Below are 18537 nucleotides of genomic sequence, written 5' to 3'. Positions count from 1 at the left end.
ATTTGAGTAATTATTTTGCAAGATACTAATTATCAGCTCAAAGTACAGTGTTAAGGCTGACATTTTAACTTCAGGTTAACTAGGCAAGTTCAAATTAATCAGGCAAGTCATTGAACAACAGTGATTTTGTTCTGTAGACAATTGACAAAAAAACCTAAGTTGGCTAATAATATTGACGTTAGAAGTTTTTTAAATATATTTTAAATCTATTCAATATTTTATATTCAATATTTTTAATGGTTTTTTCCAGCCAAACTAAAAGAAATAAGACTTTCTCCAGATGAAAAAACATAATAGCAATTACTATAAAACATTTCTTGGCTCTGTTACATCAAGTTTTTCTTTAACTTTACATATATCAGGGCCTTAAATAAACACATTGCTTAATTTCTTTATTTTTTCATTGTGAAAACATCCAAATTCAGTTATGCAGGTAAATATGTCATCATACATTGGCTTGGACAAAAACAATGTAGTGTTTTTCTACATACAAAAATACATAAATGCACACATCAATCAATCAGTCGAGTGAAAGTTATTTGTTGCTTGTGCCAATGTTTGGTTTCATCCCGGAAACATTGCTTAATTTCTTAAATAATATACTAGTGTCAACAACCTTACCTGTAGCCTCATATCAAAGTCTGGTCATCCACAGGATGGAGCGTAAGGACCGGGGGAAGAAGGAGGACAGTAGAGGGGGAAGCACAGGAAACCTTGCAGAGGAGCAGCAGCAACACTCTGAACACAGCACTCGGTACTGCTGGTTATAATGCATCATGAATGTCTATTGCAGGCTTTATCTCACATGTTTTGCTGTGGTTCCCCCAGTATGCGAGTGAACAGCGACAGCGCATCTTTGCCTGGCCGGCAGAGGACCGGCAGTGGAAGCAGCGGCAGCATTGGTGGAGGCAACAGTGGGAATATGAGCCCTGTACGAAAGCTCACCCTGCAGGTGCCTGAGGGGCGGCTCATCCTTCCTCCTCAGACCAGTGCAGTTGCACGCCAATTCTCAGGGTATGACAACAGGAGGACTTTTTTTATCGTTTAGTTTTTTATTGCAGTTTCCAAATTTACATACAGCCAGTGTTGAGCAAACTACTTGTAAAATGTAGTGAGCTAAGCTGTTAGTTACTCTACTTAAAATGTAGCTTAACTACACTAAAAGCTACCCCCTAAGAAATGTAGCAAGCTATGCTAAAAGCTACATGGAAAAAGTAGCTTAGCTACATCTACACAACTTCAATCCAAGTCAGTTATTTCTTAGTGATCAATAAAATTGTCAATGGAGCATATGCAGCATAATTGTTAGGTTCAGTTATTTCAGTTATTTACTGCAATTAATATACAATTTTTACTAGACAGCAAAAACAAAAAATTGCACATTTAAAATACTATAGTAATGTCTAGTAAAGGGAAATATAAAGGAAAGTATATTATATTACAGTATGTGTGTATGTGTGTGTATATATACATATGTATATATGTGTATATATATATATATATATATATATATATATATATATGTATATATGTATGTATGTATGATTTACAAATCTGTTAATGAATTATGAATTCTACTACATAATATAGTATTATTAACTATCGTGAACTAAACTATCGTGAACTTGTATAACTATCGTGAACTAAAAGTAATTAGCATAGTATGCTTTAGCTTTTACTATTTTACTACAGTAAAAAAAAAAAAAAAAATATATATATATATATATATATATGTATATATATATATAAATAAAAGACAATATAGGGTTATGGGTTATATATAACTAAGTATTTGTATTACTTCTCTATAGTATTGTTTAAAACCCCCCCCAAAAAAATTTAAATACAATATTTACATTAAATTTATCTATTATTTTTTCATGTAAGTGCACTTGGGCACATTTGCAGAACAAACAGTGAATAAATTCAAAAACAAGTCTAAAAAGAGCACAACATCAGAATTAACTTTCAGACATGTACTTCGAGGTATGGTCCTGCTTCAGAAATAATTCCTCTACAGTCATCTTTCCATCAATCAAGTTTCTTGTGTCAGCCCAATGATTGACTGGCGACGTCACGGACCAGAGCGAGAGGTGACAGTAACTCACTAAAAAGTTTGTTTTCGACCACTGTAAAACATGAAGAAGAAGAAATCATCATTCATGCTATCATATGGACTTACTTTCATCGGCTAGACACTGGCTTCACAGCACCGTGAATGGTGGTGGTGTCACTTAATGATCCGCGATTTGGTAAATGTAGCTTGTGTGGACACTACTGCGCTACAGAAAAGCTATTTGATTTAGAAAGTAAAGACCATCACGCTACTGAGAAATTTAGTTAAGCTAGTAGCGTCACTACTTGTAGCGACACTACTGCCCAACACTGCATACAGATGAATGGTTCATAGGGTTTTCCACATAGACCAAACAACCAAACATAGGAATTCAGAAATTGTAGAAATGAAAGAAAATATCAAATACAAAAATTCCATAAATAAATAAATACAGGAATTACATTAATGATTCAAGGACATAAGAACAATCAAAACAATACACTCATAATTGTTTTGTATACCAGTAAAACAAAATCAGATAATACTGATTTGTTGCTTTTCAATTATAGTTCAATCGTACGCTTAATGTTACTTTATTTCTGTTTAACACATTATGTGGCACCCATTCTACACTTGTTTTTTTTTTGTTTGTCCCCTTAAACTATATACATATGAAACTGAGGATGGCACTTTTAGCACCTTAAATGTACATTTTTTTACATCTTAATAAATTTTTTTAATAGGTTTTGTTTTTCATACGTGGTTTTCTTGTATGTTTTCTCTCATAAAAAATACACAAAATACACAAATTAAATTCACATCTTTCTGGCTATCTGGCTTACGTCTGGCCTTAATAGGAGAACAGGAGGACTTGTTTCAATGGTAGCAGATAATGAAAGTGTTTTGGATGACATAAATCATTTTTAAAACTCAGTATAATATACTTGTTACCTGATGCATAGTTTTTGATGTCTTAAAGGCACAATGTGTAATTTTCACCACTAGAAGGCATGCATTAACAACAAACAAATGAGTAGTTTGACGGCTTGACTGAGTGTGGAATCATGGGTGTTGTCATCTTCTTTACGTCCTACACTAAAAAAATGATTCGTTGGATTAACTCAAAACAACAAACTAATTAAATTTAGTCAAAAATTAGTTTAGTCAAAACTAATTAATTAAAATCATGCTTAACTTAATTTGTTTGTTTAAATTCAGCCTGTATAAATTGTTTGCAACCACTTACCTTTAAAAAAATGTAGTGAATCCAATGAATATTTTTTTTTAGTGTACAGAAGTCTGAAATCATGTGTATGAATGAGCTAAAATATTCAAGACTTATCATGGTTGTATGAAGCAGAGTAAGGCTGAGATCCAGCGAATTTCCAAACTGGAATTTTGAGAGTGTGTGATGTCATAGCATGGCAAAACAGGACATAGTCCTTGTCACTAGTTCAAATGGCGTACTTGGTTTTGTTTTGAACTTCTGAACTTTTAGGATAATAGCAAAATACATAACTGTTCTAGTGGTTTTTAAATATTTTTATTGAAAAAGATCATACATGTTGTGCCTTTAAAAAACTATGCTGGAAGATGTATCATGTGGTGGTGACATTAGCGTATTAGAATGATATCTGAAGAATCATGTGAGACTGAAGACTGGAATATTGATACAGAATAGAGCTTTCTTCTTTTTAGAATGACAGCAGTTTGTAAATATTAATAACATGCTTGATAAATTAATCAAATGCATGCAGACTTTTTGAATCAATCAAAAATGGTACTTACTGTATAAAAATCTGTTTAATTGGGAAACTTATTGAATATTACTGACATCAGCAAAAGTGTATGTTGTTGTAAATAACTGAGTATGTTTTATGGTAACATTTTACAATAAGGTTGCATTAGTTAATGTTAGTTAAGGCATTTACTCACATGAACAAACACTGAACAACTCATTTATTACAATGTATCTATGTTAGTTATTGAAAATACGATTGTTAATGTTAACTCACAGTGCATTAACTAATGTTAACAAGCATGAATTTGGATTTTAATAATGCATTAGTAAAATGTTGAACTCTGATTAGTAAATGCTGTACAAGTATTGTTCATAATTAGTTGATGTTAGTAAATACTTCAACCTTATTGTAAAATGTGACCATTTTTATTTCAGTGATTAACTATTTTCTTGTTCTTTTTCTTCAGTCATCAAGAGCGCAGACACACTTTAGACACTCTGAGGCCAGCAGGAGCACCAGACAGACAGACAGTACATATCGACAAGGTCTGATCATCATTTTAATGTTTCATTTGAAGAAACATGCTGCTCTGAGATTAAAATTCTGTTTACTGATAATGACTCTTGAAGAACTAATGTGAAATAAAAAGCATTAAATGAGCTTGAGGCTTGACAAATGATGAATAAGTAACCATAAAAGCAGTTTTATAACTTCTATATTAAATGTAATAATATAATAATCTATATTAACTTCTATATTAAACGTCTTTATTAATGTTTTAAGTTGTCACATGATAGCTTAATCATATAAAATACATTTCCAGCTGCTAAATTAATGTTTCAATGAAATGTAAGACTCATCTTAAGTAGCATTTGATGTTAAGAAAAGGTTTTTGTTCATCTTCCGAACAAAAATCAAGATATTTTAGATGAAATCTGAGAGATCTCTGTCCATCCATAGACAGCAAGGGTGCTGAGACATTTAAAGTCCAGAAAAGGAACCAATAACATTGTCAAAATATTCTTTGGGACTTCCAAGTGCTTCAACTGTAATCATACGAAGCTCTAAGAGCATGTTTGTGTACCAAAAAAAAACTTTAAAAATAACTTTCACGTCCGATCAGGGTGTGCTTTGTAGGGGTGACCAACAGTTTGAACCCAAAAATGACCAGTCTGTCAGATGAAGAAGAGCTGGAGTTAGAGTTTCAATTAAAAAGAAAGCTTGCTGAAGATAGTTTGCAGTTTCATCAGCAGAAGCCAGCTTCAACACTCTTGTAGAGTTCGTAGACCGCTCTGCTCACAATTTCAAAACAACAACAATTATACTCTCACATAACGTCAATAACTGTGTCATACAGTATAGGTGTTTAACCTGATTGGTTAAAAACACAGACAGACTCAGAAAATTTGAGTGAGTGAGTGAGTGAGTGAGTGAGTGAGTGAGTGAGTGAGTAAGTAATTCTGAGCGGTATCTTCCAGTGATTACTTAGACGTCACATACAAAAGTCAGACAGCACCTAGGGTATTCAGAGCTGACCCCAGACCTGTAATACAGATCCACAAACGAATAGAACACGCACACAAAGTACAATCTGTTTCTTACTCAAGGCTGTGTCGTGTTCTCTCAGCCGTCTTGTCAAACTGGTACAATCAACATTCAAAACTGGCAGCTTACCTACAAAGGAATTCAAGATTTAACACATAAAATGGCAAATAACTCTGGAAACAGTTCAAGAGGTCTCCGTAGCCTGTAACCTGGCTTGGTAGAGGAAACAAATCTTTGGCACACAGAATTAGCAATTTTTCCAGATTTACTCTGAAGAGGGATGACACTAACGCCCCATTCACACAGGGTGTCAGCTTCAATGCTTATCATTCACTTTCAATGGGTGATGTCAGGCGTTGCCGAACTGCGTTGTGGATCCTTCAGTGGCGTTGCTCGCTGCAGAAGTTGGGACCTGCTCAACTTTTTAAGCGCTGACGGAAGCATCAGCCAATCAGATCACTGTATGCAAATACACCAGCTCAGACAGTAGCCTATTGCTGACTAATTTCATTGGCTGACGCTGCTATGACGATTGCGTCAGCCCCAACTTCAGACACGTCTTCTGTCTAGTGTTGACGCTGAAGCCCCGTGTGAATGGGGCATAAGGTCATCATACAATCTAGGCCCTTAAACACTAAACTTTATTAACAGTCATAATGACATAAGAAATCCATACGTGTTACTCCATCCTGGAGCGGACATCTATTAGAAAACCCACACCATCAACGTTTATTACAAGCAATACAACATTTGCATGACAGTCTGTGTAGCCACCATGATCTGACACAGGAGAGAAGACCTAAGCGAACAGAGCCATATTTACAGGTTTTTTTTTGGTGCACAAACGTGTTCTTGGAGCTTCATATGATTAAAGTTGAACCACTGAAGTTCCTTGTCTGGTCTTTGAACATCTCTGGACACTTGCTGTATGTGGGGGATCAGAGAGCTCTCTGATTTCATCTAAAATATCCTAGTTTGTGTTCAGAACATGCTTTCTCAGGGCATCGACTGGCACAACGGTGTGTAATAAACAGCAGAATTTTCAATCTCTCTCTCTCTTTCTGACAGGAGGTTAGTCGTCAGATGAACTCTGTGTTTAAGGAGCTGTTGTCTCGTCAGCCTCCTCAAGAGGCGTTGGGTTCGAGCGCTTCTCCGTCCTCTCCTCCTGCTTCTGTCCCATCCATCCCATCAGTCTCCTCTGCTGCTGCTCGACCTTCAGTGAAGAAGGGGGGCTTCGGCCTGCGCAGCAGAGGCCTCTTCAAACCCCAGGACCAACAGGACTGAAGAAGCGTCAATCTGAGTGTTGTGGGAACGGCACACTCATCACAGATATGAATCTATTTTTCCAGACATACAATATATTTGTCTCTTTTTGCGCCTTATTAACTGATGGATTTCTGTTGACAGTGACTGATTTCGGTTTTGTTTCACGTGAGACCAAGTCGTTGACCCTATTATCGGTTGTGTTTGTGTTTTAGCTTTGACAGTTAATCAGATCCTCAAGTCGAGATTCTTCCCATCACAGTGATGTCCAACGTGTCTGTCGTTTTTTGACTGTAGTGTGTAGACCCTGTTTTTATATCTGCCGATGATGTACTGGAAGACAAAGTGTCGAGTCCCACAAAAGCTCAGATGATTCTGATCGACAAGTGAATTGTGGGAATGATGTCCATGACAGACAGAGTCCACATTATTGTTTTAGATCTAGACGTGTCACCCTGAATGTAGCAAGAGATTCATGAAGGCCAACATCACACTCACTCTGACTTCTACTTCGTTTGTAGTTTTAAAGGGTTAGTTCACCACATAATTCTGTCCTCGTGTGCTCACCTACCTCATTCATCCTCAGAAAACAAATGAAGGTTTTACCAGTTAGATCTCAGAGATTTCTGACTCTCTATTGAAAACTTGTTCACCCAAAGAAATCCAAAAATAAACCCATATAAATCAGGCATTTAATAGCATGCCTAGGCTTCTGAAGACACACAACCATTTTATGAGAAGAACAGACTCATTTAAGGTGTTTATTATACATAAACATTGATCGGTGAACAATGTATACAGAATTCAGAGGTCATTGAGCGTGCTTGCTTGAAACGTGATAGCCAATGATTGCGTCACACAGCACTTTTGAACTTCTGCAAGATCCAATGAAGTTTGTTCTTGTCACCCTCATTTTAATTATCCACAACAGTCAATGACGTTCAGTATTGTGTGTCAAACCTCTTTAATTTTCCGTAACAACCAATGAGGTTTGTTCACATGGCATTTCAGCTTCCTCAAGGACCAGTGAGGTCTGACCTTGCATGTTCTGTTTATGTTCACTGATCAATGTTAATATGTGCAGCATTTGGTTTCTTTCTGAAGATTTGATTCAAGATTTGTTCTATTTTTCAATCTATTTACAAACATTTTGAGGCATTTTGAATGAACGGACTTCTAATAAAAAGACAGAAATCTCTCAGATCAGATATCTGCATTTGTGTTTTGAAGATGAACCATTTGGATTAACATGAGGATGAGAAATTGATGACAGAATTTACGTTTTTTTTTTTTGCTGAACTAACCTTTAAATGCTCCTTTTCTTAGTTTTAGATATGTTGCTTAGCTAATGTAGTTCAAGGTACAACACAATAAATAATAAAATGCTCTAGTTTTTCTTTTTTGGATGACATTTTTGGTATAATTTGCAATTTAATGTTGTTTTTTTTACTTTATAATTGGATTATTTTCCAACTCTTTGCTTTACATTGGATTGTTCTTTTTAAAAGCATTCAGTCTGAAAGGAACCAGCACACATGCATGCAAACACTGATGCGGATGGTTGGTCTCGCGTGGGAACAGGTGGAGCGGCCAAAATAAGCACAGCTCAGTGGCCACTTTTACCCCTCTGGCTCCATATTCTCTACTGTCACATACAAAAACTGTAAAGACAACTGTGAAGACAAGTGCCACTCGGAGCAGCTCAGGAACTGTCCAACACAGAAGCCAGAGAACTGACGGCAGAAACGATCAAACTGTGAATCTGCACATAGAGTCGCAGGAAGTACAATAGCTCTCACTTCCTCTTCGCTGCACATAAACGCCCCGTTCACTGGTGTCCCTCGACCTCCACCCGTCCCCCATTCAGATTTCTTAGCAGTGTGTGTCTCTGGTAGATCATGTCATTGATGTGTGGATTGCAATATTATCCAAATAAATTATATTCTGAAATACTGTCTCTCTGCTGAATATTTCATCATGGGTAATGATTTAAATTCTTGTTGGTTTGATGTTTTGTTTCATAATATCAGCGTTAGGAATATCAGATATTTGTCTCTTTCTCACTTTTTTGAATGTTTGTCAATAAAATAGATGGCTGTTTTGAAAATTAGCAAAGTTAAAAAATACATATGCATCACTGTATGCTAGCTAGTTAATTGTAGAATCATCTAATTATTTCTAATAATAATAATTTGTAGTAGTATTTATATTATTGGTTTGGTTAAATATGCTAGTCGATATGTCAGTGGTTCGAAATGAATGGCTAAATATCAGCTACTGATTCATTGGTCCGTATTTATTTTTAATAATATGCTGAATTGTTGACGCCAATAGCCTAGTGGTTAGTGCGTCGACATATCACACCCAGGTGCTTGTGGTGACTCGAGTTCGATTCCGGGCTCGGGGTCCTTTGCCGATCCTTCTCTGCTTTCCATACTTTCCTGTCTATAAATCTCCACTGTGCTGTCATTAAAGGTGAAAACCCTTAAAAAAATTATAATAATATACTGAATTTGATCATTTTTGCTTTTAGTTTTTGTTTTTGCATTGAAAGCGATTTTTCAGCTAATTGTTTTGTGCTTTTGTAATTTTGTATTGGTTTTTATGTTTATATTTAGCTTTAACTCTGATATAGTGGTTTTAAAGGGGGCCTATTATGCAAAAATCACTTTTATAAGCGGTTTAAACACAGTTGTGAGGTAACAGTCTGTGAATATAACCAGCTTCTAATGGTTAAAATCTATTCATTTTCTTTTTTATAATCACACTTGATGAAAAACAGTCTGCAGAAACACTTTGATTGACATTCTCCTTTTGTACATGTCATCAAAGGGGGAAGTCCCACCCATTAGTGACAATCTGTCCCTCATTAGCATAGGATGTTAGTATTGTTTTTGAATCTGCCACTATGCTGACACACTTAGCATATCGAGATCCCATTGAACCCTGCCATGAGATGTTGTTGGCAAGATGGTGAAAATACTTAACAGAGAACATTCTCACCAAATGTGTTTATGAGTTTTCTCCAAATTTAGCCTATTCATCTGAAATATTATTATATTCATTCATTTAGCAATGCCACCATGCAACTTGGTAAAGTCTAGATCGGATACGCGGCCGGCCGGAAGTGCGATATGCACATCAATTACAATTGCATTTTTTATGACACTGTATAACAACAATTAATATTTTTACAGTACTGTGACTGATAGGTTTAGGATTGGGGTGGGGGTAGGCATTAAAAAATACAATGTATTGGGTAATTTAATAGATAACATAAATAATACTCAGTACAACTACTGTTTTTCATTGCTGTGACGGTTGGGTTTAGGGTTAGAGTGGGGGTAGACGTTCATAAAATACAATAACTGGGAAATTTAATAAATAATATAAATAATTCTTGTTAACTTCCGGCCATGCAACTCCACTCGCTGACTTCTTCATCTGTTTTGTCATGACAGTTAGCCTACTCAGCGTTGCCCCCTGTGGTTGCAAATAACAGTACAATGGTGAGCGAGTCAAATATGAAAACCTCCGCAACTTGTGGCTGTACGTTAATAACTGTGATGGTTGGGGAAGGTGTAGACATTAATAGCTACGATAGTGGGGTTTAGGTGTGGAGTAGGTGTAGACGTTAAAGGGGTGGTCCAGAATGTAATTTTAAGGCTTGGTTGTGTTAATAAGATGCAAAGCAATGTGAGCTCATGTTTCACTTAAAGGAAATCGCGTTATTTTTTCATAAATCTCACTTTGATTATATACAGCTACTCAGATAACATGAAAACGACTGATATATTTCCTAGTTCCTCTAAAAGGCCCGCCCTCAAGTGACTCTGATTGGTCATGTGTCATAATGTGCTGTGATTCGCGGATCGGCTCCACGTCACGCCCCTACAAGCACCCGCGTTTTGTGTAAACAGCCAGTCAACCTCATGCTCACTCTCTAAAATAACATCTGACAAGTGTCTGTAATGAGTGAAAATGGGGTGCGGCTCCTTTAAGAGAGTGTGTGTGTGTTTATGTGTGTGCGTGTGTGTACTATGAATTTGTAGACGCGTGTAACACGAGAAGCGCATGTGCGCGGGGCCGTTGTTTCTTTTTCTTTTTCTCTGATGCCCGTATTAAGTTATTTTCTGTAATATACAGTGACACTGTTGACAGAAGAATAAAGCACAAGATGTGGGATGCGACCTGTGTGAGCCTTGATTTATTTTTCTGCTGCTACATGAGTTAGGCGAGCTCTCCTGTATTTTTTTTAACTCAACGCGTTACACGACGTCTTTCACATATATTCAAATTATGCATGTTTAAGTGATATGAATCATTCACACATCTTTTGCGAGTTCATTATCTGAGATGGAAAACACATGGAAAAGCTGCCTAGAGAAACACTGCAGTCGCACACACATAGGACACGCGCGCGCTGGTTAAGTGTGTGTGTGTGTGTGCGTGTGTGTGTGTGTGTTTACAGCAGTTTGACTGATAAATATGAATTTGTAGCTAAATCGTTATTGGTGGCGAACATCATTTCCCGTTGTTTACATCTTTGCTACAACATACCATTAAGGCTAGACACTGTACATGTCATGATCAATTTTAACAAATAAAAACACTTACAATTCGTGGCTCAGAGTTCACAGCGTCTGCTTGGAGCTGCTCTTCTCCTTCCTCTCTGGCCATGCCCCTTGGCTGCGCAGTGTGTGTGCGCGGTAAAAGTATGTCTCACAAGGCCCGGAAGTATTTTTTTGTAGTTCTCAAAATTCGTTCATTGTAGGCTTTGCTAAGCTAACTCCGTAAAAACCAAGGTCTCCCTTTGCATTGAACTTTGAGCGTCTTACATTCAGAAATGTTGTTTATATTCACACAGCTACATTACACATCAACTAAAGTTGAAAATATGATATCGTAGTGGACCACCCCTTTTAATAACTGATGTACAGCGCCACCATGCCGACAACATAGTTTTGACACATGGTTGTCCATAACTTCAAGTTACACCTCTAACTTACTACAAGTTACGCCCCTTTATGTTACACCAACACAATCTCAAGGCAATTCGTAACTTTTTGATTTAGTGGCTAATTCGGATGAATTCGCACAATCTAATTCGTACATTTTAGTACGATTTGCTCATCCCCCAATGACGGTTGGGTTTAAGGGTCGGGTTAGGTGCCACGCCTCCTTTTTAAAATCGTACAATTTCGTACGACTGAACTCGTAGGAATTCGTACAAATTAGCCACTAAACTGACAAAACATAAAATACTTACGTTTTCTGGTGAGACCAGGCTGATTACACCCGTCTTGCAGTCTGCAGACAGACCCTACTCTACACACAGGCATTTGTAGCTCTGCCTTTTTTTGGTGGGGGGGGGGGGGAAAGAGGACTGAGTGCACAATCTCATTTGAATTTAAAGTGACAGTCACCAAAATGGCACAATTAGGATCAAAGCCTAAAAGAGGCAGTTTTAAAGATTAATTGAAGAAATATAAAAGATTATTTGCGGGGTATTTTGAGCTGAAACTTCACATACACACTCTACGGACATCAGAGACGTATTTTACATCTTGTCAAAAGGGGCATAATATGTCCGCTTTAATACTTCAGTTTAAACTTAAATTAATTACGTTCAGTTTTGATGAGTTCTGTTTAAGAACACACATTTACCTTTTTAAGACTAGCACAGTACAAAATACAAGGATGTTAATACACATCTACACATCTTTAAAACAGCTCAAAATAAAAAAAATAATAAAAAAAGCATCAATTTCTCACCTTAGCTTCCATTGCAACTTTCTTTCCATTGCCGGAAACCAGTGAAAAATAGTTTATGAAGACTTATTTTAGGTTATATCATACAGAAACCAACCACTTTGCTTCAGAATGCATTCATTTAATCCCTGGAGTCGTGTGGATTACTATTATGATAGATTGGTGTGCTTGTTGAAGCTTTGAACACTAAGACACTTATCTATGACAGGATATTATTTAATATATTTCATGCCTTTGCTTATCTGAAAGAAAAACAAGCATATCCTCTAAGAATGGCTTGGAAATATGTTCAATTTTTGTGTTTATTATTCCTTAAATAAAAGTATTTTAGTCCGTTTACTTTAGTCATCCATAACACTGCAAATCAGTGACATAAAGTAGTTTTAAGCGTCTCTCAAAGGTCAACGCGTCTTTGAACTTATGTTTCCTAATATCTAAAAACAAATTGTCTTAAATTTAAGATGCTCTGTGAAAATATTAGCTGTGTGTGAAGAGGGTCGTTTTGTCCGGTAACCCGATCAGTGTTTCCCTCTCCATTCCTCTCCCCAAAATAACTCTGTGCACAGCCTACTGATTCTTCTGTGGGTGCAGACACAGAGTGAGGTCACACACTGTAAGACGTCCTGTTCGCGCTTTCTGCTGTCCAGTAATACTTTAATACAGAACACATATTCAATTGTTAGATGTGGACGACATGACAGTTTATGGAGTTTGATGATAGATAGATCTGAATAGACATACATTGCTGCTGAAGTTACTTTGTTGACCTGCACAGGATTACAGTTTATTTTTGTGTACCGGGACTGTTGGACAGGGTAAGTATTCATTACTAAATTGCTGAAGAAATATTTGTCATTAGTATTACTAAATGTAATAATCTAAAATATATTATAAATATTTAATGAATAGTAATAGTCATCAAACTAAACGCACTGCCTTTTTGTTCATTCTGTTCACTGTTAAGTTAATTTTTTTATTTGTGAAGTGTCAGATTTAGACATCTGCATCTCCACAGTAAGCCCTGATGGGTTCCTCTCATCACTCCTGCCATACAAGCACGTGTTACAGTATGATGTACAGTAGGCTATAATGACTAAATTTAGTAGAGGGTGTGCCTTTTTCTCTCACATTGTCTAATCAGTTTTTAATAAACTGTAGACCAGGAGGACTCTATATGCACACTTTTAATGAGGCTGCAAGTTTTTTTTTTTTATAGTTAATATTATCATTATTATTGTATATTTTAATTTATTTATTTATTTATTTATAACCTGGATCATTATAGCTATTAACCTGTCGGGGAAAGAAAATGCTGTCATCTTGAATTAGTTGCAAGTCTGAGCTTCTTCACCGGAATTAATAACTTAAATGACTCAAAACGTACACAAGATGGCGCTATGTATGAATCAATAGACTGTAAAAGATTTCGACTGTTGAATCCGATATTGCCAACCTATTACTGTAACTACCAGACCATGAACAACTGCTTAAATGTCTTATAGAGTCCTATATCTATAGACAGAATGTTATAAACAAACTAAAGTTAAGCTGTATGCTGATATTATATTATTATAATATATTTAATATGTACTAAACATTTTTATAAAATGGGCTGTATTTACCCCTTTCTGAGATTTTATTCGGAGCTGAATCGATAAATATTAATGTAAAAAAAAAATCTGTATTATTTATGTTGTTTTGGTAGAAATATACATTTTATTCTATTCATTCCAGTGGGGTTTGTACTGGTACAGTAGCTTTATGTCCATGTACAGTGTTTTTATGTTACAGCCTTATTCCAAAATGGATTAAATTAATTTACAAAATTCTACACACAATACCCCATAATGACAATGTGAAAAAATAGTTTTTGAAATTGTTGCAAATTTATATAAATAAAAAAATCCCTGAAAAATCACATGTACATAAGTATTCACAGCCTTTGTTCAATATTTTGTTGATGCACCTTCGGCAGCAATTACAGCCTCAAGTCTTTTAGAATATGATGCCACCTGCTTGGCACACCTGTCTTTGGAAATTTTTGCCCATTCCTCTTTGCAGTACCTCTCAAGCTCTATCAGGTTGGATGGGAAGCAACGGTGTTCAGCCATTTTCAGATCTCTCCAGAGATGTTCAATAGGATTTAGGTCTAAGCTCTGGCTGGCCACTCCAGAACATTTACCGAGTTGTTGTAAAACCACTCCATAGATATTTTGGCAGTGTGCTTTAGGTCATTGTCCTGCTGGAAAATGAACATGAAGCAGGTTTTCATTCAGGGTGTCTCTGTACATTGCTGCATTCATCTTTCCCTCTGTCCTGAGGGCTAGACTAGTCTATAGACTAGAACTAGTCTTCCAGTTCCTGCTGCTGAAAAACATCCCCACAGCATGATGCTGCCACCATCATGCTTCACTGTAGGGATAGTATTAGCCTGGTGCTGAGCAGTGCCTGGTTTTCTCCAAATGTAATGCCTGTCATTTACTCCAAATAGTTCAATTTTATTCACATCAGACCAGAGAATTTTGTTTCTCATGGTCTGAGAGTCCTTTAGATGCCTTTTGGCAAATACCAGGCAGGAGTGGCTTCTGTCTGGCCACTCTACCATACAGGCCTGATTGGTGGAATAGTGCACAGATGGTTGTCCGTCTGTAAGTTTCTCCTCTCTCCACAGAAGAATGCTGGAGCTCAGACAGAGTGACCATCGGGTTATTGATCACCTCTCTGACTAAGGCCCTTCTCCCCCAATCACTTAGCTGAGATGGCCAGCCAGCTCTAGGAAGAGTCCTGGTGGTTCCAAAGATCTTCCACTTAAGGATGATGGAGGCCATGTGCTCAATGGAACTTTCAGAGCAGCAGAAATTTTTCTGTAACCTTGCCCAGCCTTGTGCCTCAAGACAATCCTGTCTCTGAGGTCTATAGGCAATTCCTTTGTCTTTATGCTTGGTTTGTGCTTTGACATGCACTGTCAACCATGGGACCTTATATAGGCAGGTGTATGCCTTTTCAAATCATGTCCAATCAACTGAATTTACCACAGGTGAACTCCAAGTAAGCTGCTGAAACATCTCTGGAATGATCAGTGGAAACAATGTACCAGAGCTCAATTTAGAGCTTCATGGCTGTGAATAATTATGTACATGTGATTTTTCAGGTTTTTTATTTTTAATAAATTTGCAACACTTGTCATTATTGGGGTATTGCATGTAGAATTTTGAGGAAATAAATGAATTTAAATTTAGGAACAAGGCTGTAACATTAAAAATTCCGGTTGCACTGTATTATCTTAAATTTCTCTCTCTCTCTCTCTCTCTCTCTCTCTCTCTCTCTCTCTCTCTCTCTCTCTCTCTCTCTCTCTCTCTCTATATATATATATATATATATATATATAGTTATAAAATGGGTTGTTAATTTACAATTTATTTTGATGATCCCTCTACATCTAAGTAAGATCGCAGCTTTGAAGTTTGACAGCCTGTGGATTTGGACTCCAAATCTGCAAATATATTTTTGTTACTTAAGTAATTTGCTTATCTGCTTTGCAGTCAATATGATGTCAGACGAGTATTTGGTGGAATGTAACATTAATGACGATGACGAGGAGGAGGAGGATGATAAAGAGGAAGATTATGTTGTGAAGAAGATCTACCAGTCTCCTCCTCCTCCTCCACAGTTTTCCTCCAGCACATCAGTGGATATTAGGGATCCGTGCGGTGTCAACAAACACTTGAAGGTGACTCACTTCTCATTCTGGACATATAATTTACAATTACAGTTGTTTCTAACATTAAAATGGTGGTGCTAACTCTGTTCACTGTGAAACCAGGTAGAGTTCAGCGATGTTTTGGCTGAGCCCGCGTCCACGCGCAGCTATGACCGGGTATGGGTTTACAGCGGCATCGGCTTCGAGTCTGCGAGGCTCTGGAGTTACCGCTGCTTGAGCGCGATCTGTGCGGTTCCGCTCTCCTGTCTCTGCGGCTGCCTGTTCGCCCTGCTGGCCTGCATGCACATCTGGTAAGACCAGGGATGGATTAAGTGATCTGGGGGCCCTAAGCAATTCGAGCCATGGGGCCTAAAAGTTTGTACTTTAATTTATTCTTATCGGTTTATTTTGTTGTTTTTTCTTATACTACTCAATCTCCTTTTCTTAATTTTGTCTTAATGCAAAATAGTAATATCAACATGTAAAACATGTTGTAAAACTATTTTTAATGATTTGTTTTCTTAAAATGAATTCACAACTAAAATAATACATAAACTATTTCAGTTTAAAAATAAATCTTTACCTAATTTGACTGCTGGACTGCTCCATGATTGAGGGTGGGGGACACATTTGCACAGAAGTAATAATCATTAAACTTTTACTTCCTTTAGACCCTCGTCATACAAAATATGATGTTATAAATATTATAAAAATGATGTTATATATAGTTTATAGGTATGATTTATAATTCTGTGCGAGATAGACAGACAGACAGACAGACAGACAGACAGATAGCCAGACAGAAAGATAGACAGACAGAAACATAAACAGACAGACTGATAGATAGATAGACAGACAGACAGGCAGACAGACAAATAGATAGATAGATAGATAGATAGATAGATAGATAGATAGATAGATAGATAGACAGACAGACAGACAGACAGACAGACAGATAGATAGATAGACAGACAGACAGACAGACAGACAGACAGACAGACAGACAGACAGACAGACAGACAGAGATAGATGGACAGACGGAAAGAAAGATAGACAGATAGATAGAAAGACAGTCAGATAGATAGATAGACAGACAGGCAGGCAGGCAGGCAGGCAGGCAGACAGACAGACAGACAGACAGAAAGATGGATGGATGGATGGAAAGACAGACAGGCAGACAGACTGATAGATAGATAGATAGATAGACAGACAGACAGACAGACAGACAGACAGACAGACAGACAGACAGACAGATAGATAGATAGATAGATAGATAGATAGACAGACAGACAGACAGACAGACAGACAGACAGACAGATAGGCAGATAGATAGATAAACATGTATGCCGTGGGATTGGCCCCCCCGCCTTGTTTGTTTTGCACCTTTGTACTGTTTTTGGATTATTGATTGTTTACCGTCTGCCCTGACCTTTGTCTGTTTTATGGATTACTCTAATGAATACTATGGTTTACTTTAGCTTTTAAAGCTATCTATTTATAGATATCTATTATAGTTAAGATAAATAATGTGTGTAAAATGTGTAATTGTGTCTGTTGCAGGTGTGTAATGCCATGTATTCAGGTGTGTCATTCCTGCCTGCCCTGTGTGAGGTCACTGTGGATGAGTTTAGTAAACATCTTCATCGCTCCGCTCTGCACATCTGCGGCCCGCTGTTGCAGTGGAGTTTATGTGCTTTTCTCCAAAGAGTGAACAAACACGAGGAGTATGAGGAAGCTTGTAAAACTGTCCATCACTTAAAAACAAACAAAACATCAGCCATCCAACCATGGATGGATTTTCTGCTCTTGTGAAGTTACAAAACAACTGCTTAAACCATTCAAAGAAGGGAATTACATGTTATTACAGCATATAGATTTGTATTTGATAATCTATTACATGTTCAATGATCTTTCGTACACATTTTTGCATGTGAGAAATTTTGCAAATTTTTTAAAAAGAGTTTTAAAATATGTCAGACATGCAGAAAATAATAGCCTCTTCTTTCAAATATTCGGTTTGTTTTGTTTGGCTGTTTGATATGAGAAATTTTCAGTTATTATATATGAATCCAGATTATTAAAAAAAAACACACATTATTATTATATCTACGAGTTACAAAATTTGCAATAAACACTGGGAGGGATTATACTGCAAATAATTTGGACCCAAGTTTGATTAAAAGATTTAAACAAAAATGTTTGTACAGTTCTATGAAATGTGTCTTATATTTATTAATGAAATAAAATCAATTTAAACATAAAAACCACAACTGTTTTAATAAAAAAATATTTAATTGATTTAATTCTGTTTCAGATATTCTTAACAATGTTGCAAATTGTAGGTGCAGAATGTCAAATTGGGTGTACAAATACAACTTTTAAATACACAGAAAGCATGTTAAATGCCAGTGTTTACTTAATGTTTAAAATATTGTGAAAATTAAATGTCAAAAGTGTGA

At 36.6% G+C, this 18537-nt stretch overlaps 2 protein-coding genes across 4 annotated transcripts in view; both read left to right on the top strand.

Moving 5' to 3' along the window:
• Positions 1-7418, top strand: part of arhgap4b (Rho GTPase activating protein 4b) — a 65157-nt gene extending 57739 nt beyond the window's left edge. For all 3 annotated transcript variants that reach the window (XM_056448781.1, XM_056448780.1, XM_056448779.1), the window contains exons 21-24: positions 656-754; positions 829-1014; positions 4265-4343; positions 6412-7418. In XM_056448781.1, the coding sequence (XP_056304756.1) occupies positions 656-754; positions 829-1014; positions 4265-4343; positions 6412-6627 (580 nt within the window). In that variant the 3' untranslated portion in view covers positions 6628-7418. The remainder of the gene's footprint in view (positions 1-655; positions 755-828; positions 1015-4264; positions 4344-6411) is intronic.
• A 5551-nt stretch (positions 7419-12969) lies between these two features.
• Positions 12970-18324, top strand: cav4b (caveolin 4b). Its single transcript, XM_056449388.1, has 4 exons — positions 12970-13193; positions 15921-16108; positions 16202-16389; positions 17639-18324. The coding sequence occupies exons 2-4, from the start codon at positions 15926-15928 to the stop codon at positions 17787-17789; spliced, it is 522 nt and encodes a 173-aa protein (XP_056305363.1). The 5' UTR covers positions 12970-13193; positions 15921-15925; the 3' UTR covers positions 17790-18324.
• Positions 18325-18537: the final 213 nt, after the last annotated feature.

Source organism: Danio aesculapii, chromosome 23, assembly GCF_903798145.1.
Source record: "Danio aesculapii chromosome 23, fDanAes4.1, whole genome shotgun sequence".
Classification (NCBI taxonomy): Eukaryota; Metazoa; Chordata; class Actinopteri; order Cypriniformes; family Danionidae; genus Danio; species Danio aesculapii.
This window is presented reverse-complemented; position numbering and strand designations above follow the sequence as displayed.